The sequence below is a fragment of the Gobio gobio genome (assembly GCF_949357685.1).
Source record: "Gobio gobio genome assembly, chromosome: 2".
NCBI lineage: Eukaryota > Metazoa > Chordata > Actinopteri > Cypriniformes > Gobionidae > Gobio > Gobio gobio.
Genome location: NC_137098.1, coordinates 11089178 through 11109578, shown reverse-complemented (window position 1 = coordinate 11109578; position 20401 = coordinate 11089178). Strand labels below are relative to the sequence as shown.

At 41.3% G+C, this 20401-nt stretch overlaps 1 protein-coding gene across 1 annotated transcript; it reads right to left on the bottom strand.

Moving 5' to 3' along the window:
- Positions 1-2092: 2092 nt before the first annotated feature.
- Positions 2093-12774, bottom strand: znf821 (zinc finger protein 821; the record flags this gene model as incomplete). Its single annotated transcript, XM_079838809.1, has 6 exons — positions 2093-5297; positions 5382-5545; positions 6337-6435; positions 9731-9843; positions 10047-10178; positions 12645-12774. The coding sequence occupies 6 exons, from the start codon at positions 12772-12774 to the stop codon at positions 4520-4522; spliced, it is 1416 nt and encodes a 471-aa protein (XP_079694935.1). The 3' UTR covers positions 2093-4519.
- Positions 12775-20401: the final 7627 nt, after the last annotated feature.

Here is a 20401-nt window from a genome sequence, read left to right as displayed (position 1 = left end):
TACCACTTTCAAAGCCCAGAAAGGTAGTAAAGACATTATTAAAATAGTCCCAAGTCACTACGGTGGTTCAACCGTAATGTTATGAAAAAACGCCTTCAACAATTCATTTTATTCCGTGTCAGTCTCTGACGCTGGGCCTTGAAAGTGGTAATGGCGTTGATGTCAGAAAGCTCTCGGATTTCATCAATAAGATCTTCATTTGTGTTCCGATGATGAACGAAGGTCTTATGGGTTTGGGACAGATGCGGGAGAGTAAATAATGCATTTTTGGGTTAACTAACCCTTTACCGTATATATGTCAGTGTATGTAAGTGTTTGGTCCAATTTCTTAGCTCATTTAGGTTTATTAGCTTAAAGCAGCAGTCATGTTAATTTCCATCAAATAATAACAACAGCCTTCTGGCAAATTTATACAACTGTGGCTCAAAACAGAATCAGTGAAAAGGACTTTGAATAAGGCCTTGTCCACACGTACACAGGTATTTTTTATAACCAGAGTTTCTCCTCCGTTTTAAAAAACAATTGCGTCCACACAAGCACGGTTTAAAAAAAATCTCTGTCCACATGAAAACAGAAAAACCACGCTACGATTGGCTACCAGATTTCCACATGGGTCCCATCCACGGCGCTGAGGGACGCCATGGGCTCAGTGAAACCCTTCTACAAGTTCCTTTACTTTGGACTCAGTGACAGGTAACTGTCATTTGGGGGGCAGTCATGGCCTAATGGTTAGAGAGTCGGACTTGTAACCCAAAGGTTGCAGGAATTGTCGGTGGGGGGAGTGAATAACCAGCCCTCTCCTTTACCCTCAATACCACGACTGAGGTGAGACCCTTGAGCAGGGCACCGAACCCCCAACTGCTCCCCGGGCGCCGCAGCAATATGGCTGCCCACTGCTCTGGGTGTGTGTGTTCACTACTGTGTGTGTGCTCTTGGATGGGTTTTCCTGTAGCTTAAACAATAGAGCATGGCACTAGCGATGCCAAGGTCATGGGTTCGATTCCCAGGGAAAGCAAGAACTGACAAAATGTAAAATGTGTACCTTGAATGCAATGTAAGTCGCTTTGGATAAAAGCATCTGCCAAATGCATAAATGTAAATGTAAATGCAGAGCACAAATTCCAAGTATGGGTCACTTCACTTCATATACACAGGGGCAGGGCCCAAGTGGCCTGTAATAGCTTCACACACTTGCCTTACTATGTTGCATTATTGCATCTATTGTGCAATACAATGAGATAACTGCGCATGTATCTGTATACATGTGATAAGCGCTGTTAGCAGAGTTATTAAAAGCTATGTCCGCCATTGCATAGACTCGACTTGTGTAAACAAAAGAGATAACGGCGCACAATCTGACGTCAAACAAAGGAGAGAACGGCGCACACTTTGACTTAACAAGCCGAAATCTCCGGTTTCACCTTCTACACGACAACGCTGTAACCGGAGTTTCTAAAAATCTTCACCCTGGCCAGAGTTTTCAAAAAAAGTCCGGTTTCAGTAACCGGATACTGCGCTTGCATGTGGCCGAACAGCCAAATCGCGTAGAAAAAGCTGCGGTTTTGAAAATACCCATGTTTGTGTGACCAGGGCCTAAGAAGAGATTTGGTGGTCCCCTCTTTTCCTTTCACTCTTGAAGTGGTCAACCACTTGAAAACGTTTGAGAAACACTGCTGTAAACACTGGCTCTGGTTTGTTGGGAGTACCAACGTGTCAACCTCTGGATCGGTTTGAATTTGGGGTGGGCGTACCCCTTTGACTTGAGCAATGGATGGGGGCAGTGTTTTGGATGCAAGTATTATTTTTGCAATCTGACGGTGGCACAGAAATTACACACTTCACCTTTAAATTAGTGTGAAACATTTTCTAATGTGTATTTACCTTGTTATTTCCATTTAGCATACATATGCAGCAATATCGCTGCTTCATATAGGAGGGATTTCTCTCTGGAAGTGTTCGTCCCGATTGTTTCATTGTACATGCATTCGCTAAACCGTTACATCATTGCACATAGCACACAAAATCATTAAATATCAAACCAAAGCACAACTTTCCAGTGACAAAGGCAACATTTTTTTTTTTTTTTGAAAATGTACACTACTTGTGTTGCCACAGAGATCGAGCACACACTAAGTGCCTCACCAATAACAACAAGCATTCCCAGGTCCAGCGCGGGACCGCACTAGTTTAAATAGGTAACATACACATTATACAGTACAGTGACAGCAGCAGAGGGCAGAGACTGGTTGGTTAGCTGAGATGTAATGGAGTTGCGTAATATCCTTATCGACATTTTGGCTCAGGTGAGGAGTTTGCAGTCTGAATAAGAGAAAAAAGGCCAATGTGACCAGTAAAGGTGAGTATAAGGTAGTATCTTATTTGAAAAAGTGATGATGATAATGAAGAATTAGGAAGAGGAGTTCTCCTGCTCCTCTATGTTCTCAGGTCATGAGGATGCAGATGATCCACACCATCCCTGAGTTCCTAGAAAAAAAACAACCCGTGTAGCATTGTGATAAGGTATAAAGCCTTTGGGAGGTCAGAGAAGTGTGTCTGAATGTGCTTCGAAGCAGATACTTTCAGTAATTAACAGTACATCCACAGAGATGGCCTTCCTCTTTTGAAAAGGACATCATCTCCAATGAAGTTTGTCCCTAATGGCACCCTCAGCCCTTGGAGTCCACATTCAAATAGTCCAGGCTCAACTAAAGGGTGCATCGAGGGGCATATTGGCGCCAAAGGTGGCATCCTTGTAAATCTTGATAAATAGGACACCATATGGTCTTGTGGACACAAAACTGTGCAAGGAAAGACCAGGAGACCACAAGCCCACATACATTTCACCATTTGGATCAGTGGCATTCAAACAGCATTTAAATAAAGTGTTGTCGTTTCAGCAAACATGTAGGGCAATGATGATAGCAGGTGTGTCCAATCCTACTCCAGGAGCTCCACCTTCATGGAGAGTTCATGGCTGATCCGAAATCGCCCCCTATACCCTCAAATAGGGCATTATTTGAGGGGACAGACATTTGTAGTGGTGGACGTTATTGAGTGCACTCATTCTATCCCCCATTGCACCGCAATAAGAGTATACGATCTGATGTACACTCAACAGCTGTCCGAATTCGCTCACTTGTTTTCATTTACAACTGTATTAGTGGACTAACGGAGGGGATCGTGATTGAGGGTTTAGGGGGCGATTTCGGATTCAGCCCATTTTTAATCTGCTCCAACACCTGCTTGGAGGTTTCAAGTAACCCTTTATGCCTTGATTAGGTGGTTCAGGTGAGCTCCTGTAACTGCAGGAAGGTGGACCTCCAGAAGCAAGGTTGGACTCCACTAGACTATAGTAGGTGTTGGCATAAGGAACGTTGAGTCAGTGTGTGGTCCTGCATGGCCCCTGTGGTCCTGGTCAAGGCCACAGGTGTGACTAGGCCATGCAAAGAGCCCATGGTGAGGTAGTTGGTTCTGTGAATATGAGCTAGAAGTGACCCAATCTAGGGTCCTGGGAAATGAGCGATAGTTGCAGGTAAACTCCAACCCTTTAGACTGGCAAATCTGAACCGTAGGCTGAGTGTGGAGTGTGGCTACACGTCTCACTCCTGTCACTGTAGGTCCGTGTGCAAACAGAGAACCTCCTTATGGAAAGGCCTCACTGCTCTGAAAGAAGTCTGAGCATTGAAAATGAAGTAAACAAATCTCCTAAAACATGCTTACAGACTGGGAAACCTGTTTGCCTTGTTTCCCCCTTCTGTGAATGTTGGAATTTTTATACAAGTTCAGTTAATTTTGTAAATAAATTTGTTACATAAATCCACAAAGGGTCGTTCACACGGACAGCAATTAAATTACATACGAGGAGGTCAGCAAGTCGCCATTCTGTTGCCTGCTAGTGGGCGTTCTCCTTGACTGGTGGTGATTTGTAAAGGACTCCAGTGCCCCGGGCCCCTTTGTTCCTCCTTCAACTAACAGATGGGAACATCATCTGCCTCATCTTGCACTTATTTCAATGTTTCACAGAGGTCATAGCTAAAGGAATGAGGCGGGTTCTCAAAAATGTTATCATAGTCTACTAAACATTGCCGAGCACTGGTTTTAAGGAGGGTTATTTCTTCTTGTTGTTGACTAATCCGCCGCCCTTGGGGGTTAGAGGCAAATGCCTGCCTTGTCTGTCCAGTAGAACCACTTCTTTACTGCAGTATCCAACTGTTTCAAGCAGCAGATCATGTGAGCACCCCTGTCTACACTCCCACCGGTAGTCGCCACATGTGTTGCTGCCTGTCTGCATAAAGTTGAACTCTGCTCAACATTGTTGCATTGCAACTCATGGTCTAGAAGCAATTGTTGCATCAAATCTCTCATTGAAAATGAACGACATCTGGTACCTACATCACTGCAAATCACTGTCAGGGTGAGCGCCTCCTAGAAACTGCAAGAGCATAACATTCTCATCACAGTTATAGTCAAGATAGTTCTTCTCAAATGCCAGACTGAGAGGTGTTTGGAGCTGTGCTTGTTAGGGAAGCTTCATAAACAGTCCATTGTCCATGGAGGGGACGGACATGGGGAAGGAAAACTGGAATAGATTCATGTCAGCAGTGAGCGCAGCCATTGCAGCAGGGTCATGCTCAATCTGGTTTCTCAGCGATGGGTCTATCTTCTCCAAGCGCCGCTTTAGCCTCTTGGCCTCCCTCTCACGGATTAGCCGTGCCTGCCTCTTCTCGGGCGTCTCGTTGGCCCGTTTGAGTCGCATAGCCTCCCGGTCACGCTGTAGACGACGTGATCGCTGTTCATCCGTCTCCTGCATCCTTTGCATCCGCTTTGCCTCACGGTCTCGTAAGCGACGCATCTCCCGCTCCTCTGGTGTTTCACATGCCCTCTTGGTCTTCTTGGCTGTTCGCTCACGTTCCAGCCGCTGCATCCGCACCTCAACAGGTTCGCTCTTCCTACGCATTGCCCATTTCCTCATGGACGGCGACTGGGCATCCACAAGCTCCTGATAGGCTACGCAGCTGTTGCACACCAACAAAACTCCAGCCGGGTACACAGGCATAGGGTTCATGAGGTCTGGAAGAGGCGGGAGGCCTGTGCTGGAAGGACTGAGGCTGCCAGACAGTGAGGGAAGAGGAGGTGCTGAAGGGAGAAGGCCGTCTGGCAATGAGGTTAATACAGGACCAGGATTTGTGCTGGGGCTGGTCATAGGGCTTCTGGGTAGAGAGTTGGACATGGCACAGGCCTCGCCCTCACTGTTGATCTCTATACTGCTTGTGTCAAGGAATTCCTTCAACTTTCCCCTACAATTTCAGAAGAGGAAACCGTTAAGATAAGTTTCTTTGAAAACAATGAAGCATCCTGATAAAATCATGTTTTGAGCTGACCTGTTGAAGTTGTTGGTGTCTGTGAAGCGAGCCCCACACACTGCACAGTTGGACAGACGGTCCTCTGAATGGATGAGAAGATGGCGGCCAAGAGAGCCTGGAGAACTGAGAGCTCGTCCACAAACAGGACAGACATAACTCTTACTTCCACCCACAGCTGTGTGCTGGTCACAGAAAATAAGACACGAGATTTCATGCATAAATTCTTCTCAACTGAAGAGACTTAAAGAAACAGTCCAAAAATGAAAATTCATATTCACTCAACCTCATGTTGTTCCAAACTCATATGACATTCTATCTTCAGGACAATTTTAAATAGTGTACTGGTAATTGTTCAAGCATTTACAATGGGGACAAGAGTTTTCAAGCTTCAAAAAGGGACAAAAGTACCATGAACTTATCATTCATCGTAAATGGTTTGAAAAGAGTTATCAGTACTTATTCAAAATTTCTCCTCATGGAAGAAAGTTTGAAGTTGCAGTTTAGGCTAGAATACATTTTGCAACTTTTGCACCGATTTCTGCTCCGATTTGCAGTCTGGAGGAGCTGGCGCTAGTTGCAGAAAGTCAGAGCCAGTCTGCAAATTTCACAGTCATGGTTGACAGATTTCACAGATGGGCACAGTTTTTTTTAGATTCCGATTGCATCCAGTCAGAGGATATTGATATGTTGAGTCAATTTTAGAACTCCATTTGTTTTAATTTGTCAAGCATCTCCTGTGTGAGTTTGTTGTGTTCAGAACAATTTCTAGTAGTATATGATCTTCAGTCATTTAGTGTAGGATCTTTGTCTGTAATCATTTACAAATATTTTAAGTTGTTTAGTATATTTCAGCCTTTAGACCGACAATCGTCATGTAATTGACAAGCTCCAAATGCAGTTTGAGTGATGGATGGATTTTAATACTAGGTGTTAACAGAGTCTAAAAGATACTAGAGGCTTAAGTAGTCCTCACCTGGTAGACATGTGCGATGAGCTGATCTGGGCTACTGAACTCCAGGGAACAAAGAGGACAAACAAAATTGCCCCCATGGTCTATCCCCTCCTCGCTCTCCTAACAGACATAATGACCAACAAACAGTTAAAAGTTTAGAGTAACAAGACTTACAGTTTGAAATGTAGTTTTTATACAGTATGACTGAACACAAATGAAGTGACTAAACTGATCATGACTGTAGCCGCAGATGACTGGTGGCAGACAAATGAATCCATAAGCCTTTGTGACTCATAGCAAACCATTTTAAATGACAGTTGGAATGAGTCACCCTATAAAAATATCTATCAACCCTTAAAGATGTGATGGCGAAGAATTCGAAAATGACATTCATATAGAGGGTATGCATTGATGTCACTTTCTCGCCGGAACATGTCCCCTCAGCCAGACTGAGTGGCAAAAGAGCCTGATGCATGACTGGATTTAAGAGGAAACTGCGAAAACACAACTAAAACAAACTATTTAAACTAAAGGTTGAACTCTATATAAGTTTTCCTTACAACTTACCAAAGATCCAGTGATCCATGGATATTGACATGCAGTCAGGAATCGTGTTTCCTGACATTTTTATGTGCCTGAATTCGACGCCGGGGAAAAACATGAAGCAAATTTGCTTGTGAACTCGTTATATAAATACAATATAAGTAGGTAGGTCTAAATCTGGGTGATCACTTTTAAATATATTGTCAAATATATCGTCATATCGTCCAGCTCTAAAACTTGTATAGTTTGTCATTGTTTATTAAAAACACCCAATTATGCAGAATATAAGATGGTAAATATTTAATTGATGAGTTGTCAATGCATTATATGACAAAACAATATTTTATATAACAAACAATACAATACAGTATGATTTTACCCCAAAATTCAACATATTGAGACAAAATGATAACTGCAAATCCACGTTTCACTGTCTGGAGTTCAGTTGTTTCTGTGAATTGCAGCGATCCATTTGCTAATCTTTTCTGTATCTTTTCTTATCTTTTGTCAGTCTGTAAAAATGTACCTCAGATTTCTAGTCAAATATATGTGTACAGTTAATATCAAAGCTCTTTCCCGTTATAGACGAGTTTTGTGTGTTTTTTGCATCATTCATGCTGAAAACCAATGCTGCCTCTCAGTCTTTTTGCCACTCAGTGGGCGTAACCGCACATGCATACCCTCCATATACCTTCAGTAGCCCCGCCCCTTTTCAGCACTGTGCTGGTTGTTCCATCTTCCGTTTTTTTGTATTTCCACAGCATTATGGTAAGATTTTACAGATTTATGAACGAACTGCTCGTTTTAAAATCTTCTAGGTCTACTGACATTTTATGACATCCGCTTCAAACATTACAATTCTTGCGATCTACAATAAGTAAATCCACTTCACCAGCTAATTACTCTCTGACAGTGATGCCATAGAAATATACAGAGCTACCTCTAAGACGGAAGTTCAAAGACAATATTCAAAAGATCGTTGCACGTTTGTTGCTCTGGCACATAAGGTCTATACTGTACCTTTTCATTAGATTTATTGAATTCAGTGTGGAAATCTGCTACAAATAAAAAATAAAAAAAATTCAAGAGTACAACGGGGCTAAAGGTGCACCGGGGTAAAAGGCCCATTTGATTTGATTTTCTTCTAAACCACTAGATGGCACAAATCTTTTATATATATATTTATATATTAGGGGTGTAACGGTACACGTATTTGTACCGAACCGTTTCGGTACAGAGCTTTTGGTTTGGTGCACGCGTGTACCCAAACGTTTACGAATGCAATCTTTAACAGTTAACAGTCAGCTTGTTTTAAGCGCGGAACACACTTCAATCCGAGTTCCCACACGAACATATTGTATTCAGTCCATTTTATCACGAAATTCAAACAATAAATGCTGTTTTGACGCTCTTTAATGTGGCGTGACTGATCATCGCGCAGCCGAACACGATCGGTCATCTCTTCCTAAAAAATAAACATGAATGAACATCTGAAGGTATGTTGAGGATACATTACAACTTACTGTCACGTATCATACGTCGTGTAATCGTTCAATCAGTGTTTGAACGGCGGAAAGACCTCAATAAAACAGCTTGTAAACAATGTCACGTAGCATCACATTTACCTCAGAAGTCATTCAGTGTCCACAGCTGTTAGTTCACTAGAGAAATTAACTCTTTCACTAAATGCACTATATTAGCCTATATATTCATTATATTCTACTGAACCTGTTAATGATGACTTAATTATTTTATGTATGTTTAAATACACCTGTCATGAAAATGACACACACTGTGTATAAATGATTATATTTCAACAATGAATTTAAGAAAAAAACTATTTTATAATTAGATTTAGAAGTTATTGCAAAAACTGCCGTATGGGAAGTTTACATGTTTGCGTACTATGTTATTTGAGTGTTGATTATTATACCTAAAAATAAATAGCAACTGAATTTAGGCTAATAGTTTGGGCTCTGTTGTTAACCTTTAATATTAATGTGCAAGTAAGGGCTTCCTATATAGTTTACAGCATTATCTTCAATAAACGTCTAGTTATAATTTAATTAATTTAAGGACAGACACTTTTTTTTCAGTAAACCACTGTTAAATAAAAATAAATAAAAAGCAATTTGGTAAAACTGTTGTACCGAACCGTGACTTCAAAACCGTCAGTTTTGTGTACCGTTACACCCCTAGTATAAATGGACTCCTTATATTTGGTGTCATTTTGGAGTCTCCAATGATCCTTGAAGCTTGCAGAAAATACAGTTTTGTGAGAATCACCCATCAATCTGATTGTTTACTTTGGATATAGCAAATTATGACAAAATGAATGTGTTTAATAAGATAAATGCCGTATGATTAATTTCAAGTGTGCGATTAATTGCGGTTAAAAATTTTAATCTATTGCCCTATTAAAAACATTATTTTAGCTAAAGTATTTCTATTAATAATTTTTGCCTTTTGCCCCATGCTGGTAAGCCTTTTACCCTGTGTGCCACCTCATACATTTAAGATTTTTAAACAAAATAAACCACTTTTGATTTATTTTCACACAAAATGTGTTCCTCCATCAATGTTCAATTCAAACATATATATTTTTCAACAATCTTACAGTATGGGAGTAATGAAAAGCACATTTTTCTTTAGCCTCGTACCCAACAAAGATTTCAAATTAACACCCCCCAATTAAATGTCATTAAAACATCATTATAATTAGACTGGTAAAGGCTGAATAATTTTGCGAGGCACTTTACAGTGAATAAAGTGAGTTGTCTATGATAAAGCTGGTCATGCACATCATGTGATAAAAGAAGAATGCAAGATAACCACAACAATCTACTTCTTACATTAACCACACCTCACTCACCTCCTTGACGTCATCCTGTAGTATGAGGCCTTGGCTGCTCTTATTACTCATCATGCTGTAATCAGCAGAGGCATTTGAGGAGTCATCCTTATCAAAATCACTATCACCGTCATCTGGCAACATAGGAAAAAAATGAGTTCGTAATTATTATCGATAGCTCCATCACAGGTCAGCATGCTTTTCCTTTTTTTAAGTCTCAGTACAGAACAATCACAGTTGTCTTCCTGGTTTTTTAATATTTTATGAGCGGTAAGCAAATATATAAATAAATTCAAAGGACGCAGTCGTGAGTTGCCTTTGAAACCGTGCATCTCACCACTTGTGCTGTCTTGCTCTTCAGGTTCCTGTGAGTTGTTGCTATGGCATTCGCCGTCTTCAATGAAGTCATCTCTAGCATCCATCTCAAAAGTGTGCTGAGGGCCGGACAACCCAGTCGTGTGAAAAGGCCCTGTGAGTGAAACAACACAGTCACTAAGAATGCCGCAATATATAAAACTAGTTTTTGAGTGGTGCTTGCCTGTACAAAACACTGCTTTGCCAGGACATTGCTATGTAGTTGCTAAGGTATTTTGTGTGTTTTAGGGTGGTTGCTAGGGTGTTGAAAGATCCCAGCACCCAGCAAGTGTCTATAGTATTCTTCGGATGAGACGTTAAACCGAGGTCCTGACTCACTGTGGTCATTAAAAATCCCAGGATGTCCTTCGATAAAGAGTAGGGGTGTAACCCCGGCATTCTGGGCAAATTTGTCCATTGGCCCCTGTTAGGGATGCTCCGATCGATCGGCATCGGCCGATAATCATATTTTATGACTCGATCGGTACTCACTAAACTTGGCGGATCTCACGAACCGATCGCAATTTGAACGAGAGCTTTGAAGGGTTCCTTGTGAACAGCAGTTGAACACAGGTCAGTCGGTCCTAAGGGATGGGCGAACGCCGTCCGGAAGTAGTTTGTATCGATATACAGTAGTTTGATACGAACGTATCTGAAAAATAGCGGAGTACGCAGAATGAGCTGAAAGTGCATGATACAATTTGTCCTAAACATGACACATGCTTTATATTAAGGGCTTCAAAATAACTGGTAAGATATAGTTAAAACGTATAGTTTAAAGCAGCTTGCCCTGTCAGATGCTCTGAGAGATACTTGTGCTGACAGACTGATAAATACCTGATGTGTTTAATGCGTTTTAAATGCGGCGCTTTCCTCAGTGCATAACTTACATTTCACAGGGATATTCTCCATCTGTAAATGTTAGAAAGTCATGCAAATATGTCCATTTTGCTGTCAGGAGATGATGAGCCTTCTGCATGTGAATCTCCGCTAAAATTCAAACTTCCGCGAGCGCCGCCGCCTGCACGCGCGCCAAACAGACGGAGCGCAATAGAATAGGAACGCAATAATTCTGACTAAAGTATACATATTTCTAAAATATTTGTTGTTGGACAATAAATGTGCCATATGTGGAATTTTAAACCTACAAGAATGTATACTTTTATGAAAGTGACTATTATAATTGGGTAATCAAATAGTAATTTGATTTTATGGCTAATTATGCTTTTGTTTTTATTTTCCTTTTTAGTTCAGTGAATTAAAAACAAAATTATTAATACATGCCTACATTACATTCACTATATTTGTTTATAGCCTTCAATATCAACATTGTTTTTAGGACATCATTGGGCAGGATATGAAATAAAATTATTATTAAAATAAATACAGATTTTTTTTTTTATCCAAATAGAAAAACGTAGAAAATACAGCCCTATTAAGTATTATGATATGCATAGTGTTATGCAGAAACCCCATTTTAAAGGCATATTAAAATGTTCACTGTATAATGAATAATTTTTGTGATTATTTAGTACCCTGTTAAAACAATAGTTACATTAAGTTACATAATTACCATAAAAATGTGACAAAAATATAATAAAGGCAACATCTATAGGCTAGTTTTTTTATCTGAAAAAAGGTTAACAGTGATCAGAGAGCTTACAAATCAGTGAAGCATTGGAATCGGGATCGGTATCGGCCGATCACCATGACAAGAAATCGGTACTTGGTATCGGCTACAAAAATCCTGATCGGAGCATCCCTAGCCCCTGTTCATCATGGCCTCCTAATCATCCCCATATATATATATGCTTCATCAATCTGTCTCCTCTCCACCAATCAGCTGGTGTGTGGTGGGCGTTCTTGCGCAATATGGCTGCCGTCGCATCATCCAGGTGGATGCTGTACATTGGTGGTGGTTGAGGAGATTCCCCCCTTCTAACTAAAGCGCTTTGAGTGCCTAGAAAAGCGCTATATAAACGTAACAAATTATTATTATTATTATCATTATTAATCTTGGGTCCCTTCTAGGGCTGGACCAGAATATTTGAATATTTGTTTGGTGGGTTGGTATTCGATTTTCAATTTTGGGATTCGAATATTCAGTTTTTTTTTCTCGCAAACTCTGCATCCCCCTCGAAACAATTCTCATTTGAGCTTGAATATGTTTACACTATAAAATCTGGTGAAATACAATCCTTTTTTTTTTTTTTTTTTTTTTTTTACAATTATCTTATATCTTAGCCGTTTTTAATAGGATGGACAGTTGAATAGCAACCCAACCTCGTTCTTCTTAGAGTGCCCTGCAACTGGAGTATTCTCTAGAAATACAGGCTTCATAGAAAGCGTTTACCAAAATGAATCCTGGCGCAGTGTTTTCAACCCATCAAAAATCCTGAATCTGCATGATTCTCACATTGCATTTCAAAGAAAAGAACAACAAGGGCAACTAGGTCCAGAGATGCAGTGGTGTTCTGTGAACAGAACAATAGTTGATGCTGCATTATTAACACATTACAAACAAGCACACACCACCTCACGCTCACCAACCCCCACGTTACACGCTGAACCCACAACATACACTGCAGTCCCAGAGGAAACAGCCTGCATCTCCAGCGCGGCGAGTCCGTGCCTCTAATGTGAGAATCATCTCCTCCAGAAGCACTCCATACGCCCACACGGAGCTGCTTCCCACCCTGCATGCATCCCATTACTCCATTGCTGCCATCTACCAAACACCTTCTGCGAAGCTGCTTTACTGAGTAACATGAACAGCAACCAATAAAACCAGATTTGAATGCTTTCTGATGAAAATGTGATTAATGAGTGCCAGTGCAACAGGCTAGTGTTCTGGGAGGTTGACATGGTTCCCAAGACCCTAGATATGACTCCAATCCCTTCTTCAAATATCTATTTTTACCATCAGGCAAAAATTGAGTTTGATCTCTTATAAAATTAACACCTGATTTGAGGTATCAAATCACACGTCTGTAGCATAGTGTGGGATGAGATGCATCCCAAAGCTTATAAGCTTGTTAAGTTGTGACATCGACCTTCCGATAATGCTGTTTCCGCGTATACCCTTCTCCATTTCAAGTGAGAATAGCTGTTTATGAGCACTATTATAGCACACCTTTAAGCTAAGCTTTTAAAACTCGGTGTACACTCAAGAATCCATCCTCACGATGCTCCAGACACCAATATTTTAAAGGGTTAGTTCACCCAAATGAAGATATTTTAGTTGAAACCCAATGGCTCAGAAAGGCCTCCATTGGCACAATGCACTTTACACTCTCAAGACCCTTAAAAGGTAATAAAGACGTTGTTACAAAGTCCATCTCCCTACAGTGGTTCTACAATAACTTTATGAAACGACGAGAATAGTTTTTGTGTGCAAAAAAACCTAAATAACGACTTGTATAGTGATGACCGATTTCAAAACACAGCATCATGAAGCTTCGAAGCGTTATGAATCAGTGAGTCGATTCAGCGGTTTGAATCGCCAAAGTCACGTATTTCAGCAGTTTGGCGATTTGACACACGATCCGAATCATGATTCGACTCGCTGATTCATAATGCTTTGAAGCTTCATGATGCTGTGTTTTGAAATCGGTCATCACTATACAAGTCGTTATTTAGTTTTTTTTGCGCACAAAAACTATTCTCGTCGCTTTTCTTGACTTTCTTGCATTTTCTTTCCTGGTTCGGGTGAAACACACCTCATAATCACAGCTCAATGGAGCAGTATCAGACTCATATTCTGACTAGAATTGAGTATGACGACGTCAGGCTAATGTACAACGGGTTGAAGGTCCAAATTTCAGTTTCAATGCAGCTTCAAAGGGCTCGACGCGATCCCAGCCGAGGAATAAGGGTCTTATCTAGCAAAACTGTCAGTAAAAAAAAAAAAAACACAAATGTTTGTCTTGCTATGCGGCATGTATTATGTGATCACGTTGGAAGGGTCACACGTGACGTAGGCGAAAGTACCGATCAAGTGTATCAAACACCCTTCACAAGAAAAGGTAAAACAACGGTGTTGGGCGATTTTGAAGTTGGAGAAGAAAACAAGTTTTTCCGCCCTACCACGGTACTTCGGCCCACGTCTCGTGTGACCTTTCCAATGTGATGATGTAATGCGTATCGTATCGCAGAGCAGCGCAAAACAAACATTTGTGGTTAAAAAGTATATACATTTTTATATTTTTTTTAAGAAAATGACAGATTGTTTCGCTAAATTAAGACCCTTATTCCTCGGCAGGGATTGTGTCGAGCCCTTTGAAGTTGCATTGAAACTGCAATTTGGACCTTCACCCGTTGTACCCCATTGAAGTCCACTATTACCCCTTTTCCACCAGAATGAACCGGGTGCTAGTTCAGAGCCAGTGCTAGTTCATAGTTGGTTCGACTGAGGAGCCTTCTAAGAACCGTTTGCTTTTCCACATGCTGAGAGCCACAACAGAGCCAGGTCTTACGCCACTGTATACATCTCATCTTTCTCAGCAACGCTAGCGAGGCAGCAGAAAAGACAAACACACCAGGCTTCTTGTTCGAGATGCATCGGCCGATCCACGTATGATATTATAAAAACGCATGAGTGAATCAAAAGCATAAGGAGTCATATGCTCTCGCTGGACTCGTTGTCATATGGCGATCGGTCTGCACAGCACCGCTGCGAACAAGCCTTCCATCAACAATGCAAACGTTGCGTTCCTATTGATTCACATGGCTTTACGATCCTACATCGGCATCAAAACACAACGAAAACACAGCGAATCCAACGCATTCATGCAGTTCCCCGTAATTTCTATAGACGGAGATTACAAACGAGCAGCAGCTGTTAGCTCCATTAGCTGCTTATTCAAAAATGGCGGATCTCAAGTTTGTGTTCGTCTTGTTGACCCTGCCCCCAGCGCCTGACATAATCGGTTCTTGCTTCTAGCCCAGCAATGTTTTGGTGCTACTTAAGAACCACTTTTCCTGGTTCGGAGCTGGTGCTTTGGGTGTGGAAACACAAAGAACCGATTTGAAACTAGGCTCTGGCTCCGAACTAGCACCAGAACTGCCTTGGTGGAAAAGGGGTATATATGGAGAAAGATCCTGGAATGTTTCCCTCAAAAACCTAAATGTCTTTTTGACTGAAGAAAGAAAGACATGAACATCTTGGATGACGTTTATTTTATCAGGAAATTTTTATTTCTACTCCTTTAATACAACTTTTCCACCAAGGCAGTTTGGGTGTCTTTCCACACCCAAAGCACCAGCTCCGAACCAGGAAAAGTGGTTCTTAAGTAGCACCAAAACATTGCTGGATTAGAAGTAGAGGTTGACCGATAGTAGATTTTACCGATACCAATAACTAGGTTGGACCGCACTTGTCGATAACCGATTAATCGACCGATAGTTTTTAAAATGGGGACTGGATAAAAAAAACATAAGTAAAACAGCTGAACTTCATAACAAGAACTAAAAAAAAGTACTGATTCATGAAAATGTGCTAAATTAAAAACTGAGAAAATGAGAGAAAGTTTTAACAGAACAAATTCTTCAGAAAATAATTTAAACATTAAAATATTACAGGTCATATTTGTTTCTTTAGCCATAACCTAGAAACATGCATGTACATTTCATAGGTAACCGTGCAAGTCCCTATGCAACAAGGATGTATTGGCTTACATGAACTATATGCATTATGCATACGTTTTTACAGCATGTATTAATATGAACAGTACAATTGTACCTTGATTATTCATGTTAGTTCATAGTGCATTAACCAAGGTTAACAGATTTAATAACAATTTAATGTTGAAATTAACATACTAACAATGAACAATACTTCCACAGCATTTATTAACCTTAGTTAATGTTACAAATGGAATATAATTATTGTAGTGTTACCAGTTCATATAAATCCAAAGTCTTTTTTAGAAGGAAATTATCTAATTTAAAAAACAAATGCGCTTCTGCTTTGTTTATATTTCTGTCGGCAGCATGACGATACAGTTTGCTTTCTCACATCACTAATTTTATACAACATTTGGGTCAGACTTGCGTGTGTTATCATCACACAGATTTAACTGCTTGAGGTAACTTACTGCTAATGTTAGCGTCCTCTCAGTGTCGACGACAAACGTACACACTGCTGTTATTTACCTGCTAAAACAGCATCTTGTCAAGAAATTAATTACTTTATAATGATTTGGAAACAAGTACTGTAGTGTTCTGTATTCATACCGTTTCGCTGTCGTGTTTTAAACATCTGATGTGTCAGCACTCTCCGTTCAGTGCGCAAGCCTCACGTGTTAATCATGTAAACAACACAAGGCGTCAGTGAGTTTTTATTTCGCTCTCGGGCCATATAATGCCAGCAGACTCTTCTCAACGCTCTTGTACAGTGTAATAACAGCACACCCGTCTCAGCCGCTCCAGCAACGGACGCAACTCGGGAAAACTATCGGTGTGGATTTTTGCTGATAACCGATTGTTCCGCCAATCAGCTATCGGTGTCGATTAATCGGCAAAACCGATGAATCGGTCAACCTCTAATTAGAAGTAAGAACCGCTTGCATCAGGAGCTGGGGGCGGGGTTACCGTGACCAACAAGACTATCACAAACTTGTGACCGCCATTTTTGAAATGGCAGCTAATCGAGCTAATAGCGGCTTGATTGTAATCTCCGTCTATACAAATCACGCTGAGCTGCACGAATGCATTGGATTCGCGGTGTTTTGATGCCGATGAAGGATCGTAAAGCCATGAGCATCAATAGTAACGCAACTTTCGCCATTGTTGATGGAAGGCTTGTTCGAGATGCATTGGCGCTGTGCCCACCGATCGCCGTATAACATCAAAGTACAGCGAGAGCAGACGACTCCTTATGCTTTTGAATCGCTTATTGCGGTATTTTGATATCATACGCTGATTGGTCTGCGCAGCGCCGATGCATCCCGAACAAGCCTGGTGTGTTTGTGTTTTCTGCTGCCTCGCTAGTGTTGCTGAGAAAGATGAGACGTATACCGTGACGCAAGACCTGGCTCTGTTGTGGCTCTCTAGCATGTGGAAAGGCAAACTGGTTCTTAGAAGGCTCGTCAGTCGAGCCAACTCCGAACTGGCATTAGCACTGGCTCTGAACTAGCACCTGGTTCATTCTGGTGGAAAAGGGGTATAAGAAGGGTTCACTGAAAGGGACTTTTTGGAACTTAAAAATCATTCTTCTTCACTTCACAGTTTTCTAACAGTGCGTTCACACCGCCGCCGGCGAGAGCGTCAAACTTCGCTCTGGCCGCCCTGCCATCGACGCTGTAAAAAAGTTTTGTGAACGCGCTGCCGCTCTGACGTAGATCGAATGCTTGGTCTTTTATTAAAACTACATTTAAAGGGGCTGCAACGCAAACAATCATGTTGATCGGCGTTTGTGCAGACTGACCACAGGTAGGGTATAACCGTATAATATAACCTCATGAAATCATTTAAATGTGAAAGTAAAAAAAAAGCAAATTTAATGGAAAGAACTTAACAATTAGAGTTACATGTTTGCTAACGAAATAAACCAATTAAAAGCCATTTGCGTGGTGTATAAATAATGTTGCGCGTCTTCTTATCAAACCCGCCGCACCAGCAGTGATCAACCTCTCCTCTATTTTGCTTGGGAACTAATGTGGTCGGAACCAAAGTTTACAGCACTGCGTTCTCTGGAATCATCTCAAGCGGAGCACTTCTACATTCCCATTGGTTGCCGCCGGTGGCCACCGAACCGCGCCGTAGCTCATTACCATAAAGTTGACCTGATTTCAACTCTCCTCGACGCTCAAATTGTCCAAGACGCGCCGCTCTCGCCGGAGCTCGCCGCCGGGCTCCCATTGAAAATGAATGACTTCCGGCCACTTTGACGCTCTCGCCGGCGGCGGTGTGAACGGTGGTGTAAGGGTCTTCAAGGAACCATCGCTGCCAATTAAGAAAAAATATACACTTCAGACAATTCTCAATATCTTATTTTAAAGGTGCACTATGTACTTTTTCCATCCGCTTAGCGGTCGCCTATTCAAAACAAAGGCGTAGTTTGATGACACCACGTTTGAGCGCAGAATCTTGGGACATGTGGTCTTCACCTCAGAGCCGGTGGAAAAGAATCGGGATAGGACTCGGGCAGAAATCATGTTCATCATGGATGCGATTATATACGTCACTGTAGTATGAAGCAGAGCAGGACGAGTGTTGTGGGAGCTGAGCAAGGCCGCTGGAGTGATTGTTAATGAGATGAACACACACGGCTTGCGAGCAGCGGGACTTTTATTATGCCACAGTCGCCGGCGCACCTTCCGCTTTTCCGGTCATGAGTATGAGGTAACGCAGCTCTGTTTATCATATTAGATACGTCTGAGTGTGTTGAAAATTATGTTATGACGTTACTCTGTGCGTTCGCTCTGCGGTTGCTATGACACTTGTTGCACCGAAGGGTAATAAAACCGAGGGTAACGCAGATATGACGCCATTGACAGGCAACTTCCTCACACGTCCCAGTTCCTTGGTTAAAATAGCCATTTTCTCACCATTTAGAAATAGTTGGAAAGATTTGGGATATTTTAAGTACTCAACTGAACAAAATATATAACACTGGCCTAGTGGTTTTTGGATATTTTACTGCATTTTTTTACATAGTGCACCTTTAAGTACCACAGAAGAAAGCCATACATGATTGGAACGCCATTAAGGTGAGTAAACATTAAACAATAAAGGAATTTTTAAGTATGAGCAATAGTAATAGTGATGTTTGCCTTAGCTCAAGGGAATCGATATATTAGACCAAGTTCAAAGTGGACTAGAATCGGGTCTTTAGTGTCACCACGTAGAACTTCAGAAAGCTTTAGTCTATATTGGAGCTCAGAAACCATTTCAGGAATGCCTCCACCACATGGAGATTTCCCATCTGAAAAACAACAGTCGACAAATGTAATATTTTGCATCCGCTAATAACCAACGGTGGTCAAGAGTTCCCTAGTTTCCGAGCATCCTCGGGACGGTTTCAAAGGGTGTTTGGAGGCATATACAAGGACAGAACATTTTGCACGAGAGATATCAGTGTTAAACTACGAACAGCTACAACAGAGCGGCTTCACGGTAGTCAGCCCGTGATTGATGTAAGAGAGTTGCCCATCCCCCACTGCCAGTTCTGTCTGTACATCTGTCTCTCCACCCTCCCTCTGTCTTCTCCCTTCCATCCACCCTCTCCCCCCCCTCTGTGCCACTGTGATGTTATCTCAGAGTCTGTGTGTCTGTAGGCAGGAGGTGACGCAGTGTCTGTCTGAATCCAGACAAAGAGACAAACTCATCATCCAACAGACACGAGAGAAAGGGTAAAGTCAGAGGAGGGGGGTGGGAACAAAACAGACAAACGGAGACAAAACTTAACTCGGATACCGAACAATGAGAGCACTCCTGAATTCAAACCATCCCTCTCCCACAGCCCCACCAATCCAACAAATACTGAGAACAGGCAGCGGACGGGGCCCTCACACGCTGTCTAGTTTGGTGGGGTTGAAGAATGGTCATAGACGGAAATCAGATCAACCCAGACAACCAATTCAGGCCTCACTTTACCTAACTGACAAAAGCCAGGCATGACAGAAAAACAAGAACACTCGTATGTTCCCATGGGATAAAATATCCTATAATACATTTCACCCAGTTTCAACCTTTTTACGGTCTATAGTTTCTACCAAAGATCAATTTGAAAAAGAAAAGACAGAGAAACATTTACTGTAGCGTCTTTCCTCATTTCTAAACCTTATGTCTGCAGATAAATGTCCCTTATGAAAATTAACCATGGTTTTACTACAAAAAAAAACATGGTTATTGTAGTTAAAACACGTTAACCACAAATTAACCAGTTTTGCTACACTAACCATAGTTTAACAAACACTGCACAAAAGGTTCTTTATAGCGGAAAAGGGCTCTTTAGATGATTAAAATGTTCTTCACACTAAGAAATGGTTCTTTGGGGAAACAAAAACAGGTGGCATATATATGAAAACCCCCTTTCTGAGCCTTTATTTTGAAGAGTGTACGAGTGGCCACACACTCTCCAGATATTACCCTTGGAATATTTAATTCTGATTTATCAAAAGTGTAACATTTCTAAGTAATGACCACTGTAACACTGGAAACCTGTTTCTTATATTCTATGATCGTGTTCTGTCACAGCAGTGTCTCTACAAATAAAGTAAAATAAATAAACTGGTCAAATAATTTTCAAAAGCGAAAAAATTTATTTCATCTCCATGTATTCATTTATTTTGTAATTAACGGTGTAATAAGCGATTATAATGAACAGCCTGCCAA